This window comes from Monoraphidium neglectum, assembly GCF_000611645.1.
Source record: "Monoraphidium neglectum strain SAG 48.87 unplaced genomic scaffold scaffold01905, whole genome shotgun sequence".
Classification (NCBI taxonomy): domain Eukaryota; kingdom Viridiplantae; phylum Chlorophyta; class Chlorophyceae; order Sphaeropleales; family Selenastraceae; genus Monoraphidium; species Monoraphidium neglectum.
This window is the reverse complement of record NW_014011723.1, coordinates 3,677-4,607: the sequence shown is the minus strand read 5'-3', so window position 1 is coordinate 4,607 and position 931 is coordinate 3,677. Positions and strand designations below refer to the sequence as shown.

At 62.2% G+C, this 931-nt stretch overlaps 1 protein-coding gene across 1 annotated transcript in view; it reads right to left on the bottom strand.

Annotated features, from left to right (window-relative positions):
- The window catches only part of MNEG_9350 (hypothetical protein), a gene marked incomplete at both ends in the record, with an annotated part of 7,122 nt that extends 6,515 nt beyond the window's left edge, over positions 1–607 (bottom strand). The window contains 2 exons of the mRNA XM_014042178.1: positions 44–206; positions 411–607. Coding sequence (XP_013897632.1) covers positions 44–206; positions 411–607 — 360 coding nt within the window. The remainder of the gene's footprint in view (positions 1–43; positions 207–410) is intronic.
- Between the last annotated feature and the right edge of the window lie 324 nt (positions 608–931).

Sequence of the window (931 nt, the reverse complement as noted above, 5' to 3'; positions counted from 1 at the left end):
GGGGGGGGGGGGGGGGGCAAACCACACTTGCAGCTGCACGCACCTTGCCCTCTCCCACCAGCAGCACTTGACCACCCAAACCACGGAACCCGAAATCTGGCACGGCCCATCCTGAGTAGTCCAGCACCTCAAGGGATGACGTCACCTGGCTGCCGGTCACCGCCGTGACCATCTCCGCCACTGGGTCCGCGAAGCGGCATTGGAACCTGCAGAAAGTGAAGCGGGCTCCGTGCTTGTGAAACCGGCCATGAGCCAAGGCAGATTGCGATCCAACACGTCTGGGCCAGGCGAATAACAAGCAAAGACCCAGCCCTTGAATATCTGAGTGCTTCAACTGTGCTTGAGGGAGCAGTTCACGGGAGTTGCATTTGCCAGTCAAAGTGCGTTGTTGTACGCAGCAGAGTACTCACATGAAATTGCAGTCCGCCTCAGAGTACAGGGCGCGCTGCTGGCACCAGTTACTGCAGGGGTTGCCCTGGAGCGTAATGTCCCGGCACTTGTCGGTGAGGTGCTGGAGAATCTGCGGCGTATCGGCCCTCAGGTCCCAAAACTTTACGACACACTCTGGGTAGTCCCGCTTGCTGGTTGAAGAGTGGCTGAGGTTCATCTGGGTGAACCAGACGTCGGGGGCCTTCGCCCGGACCAACTCGCGGATGAGGTGGGGCCCTGGCGGGGTTGCGCCGAGCCAATTGTGCAAGGGCAGGGCCGTGGGGCATTGGTCTACTGCACATTCAAGACGGTAAACATGCATCCAACCCGCTTGCAGCAGCTAGCGCGTCAGAGGGCCATGCTGCCGCAAGCAGACCGGCGCCGCTGTAAGCGCAATCAACAGCGTGCAAGCAGCTGCCCCGGGTGCGCTTGTGCCTGGCTCCGCTGCCTGCCGCCGCATCAATGAGCGCAACCGCCGCTCCACCCCCGGGGGCGGGGCCCG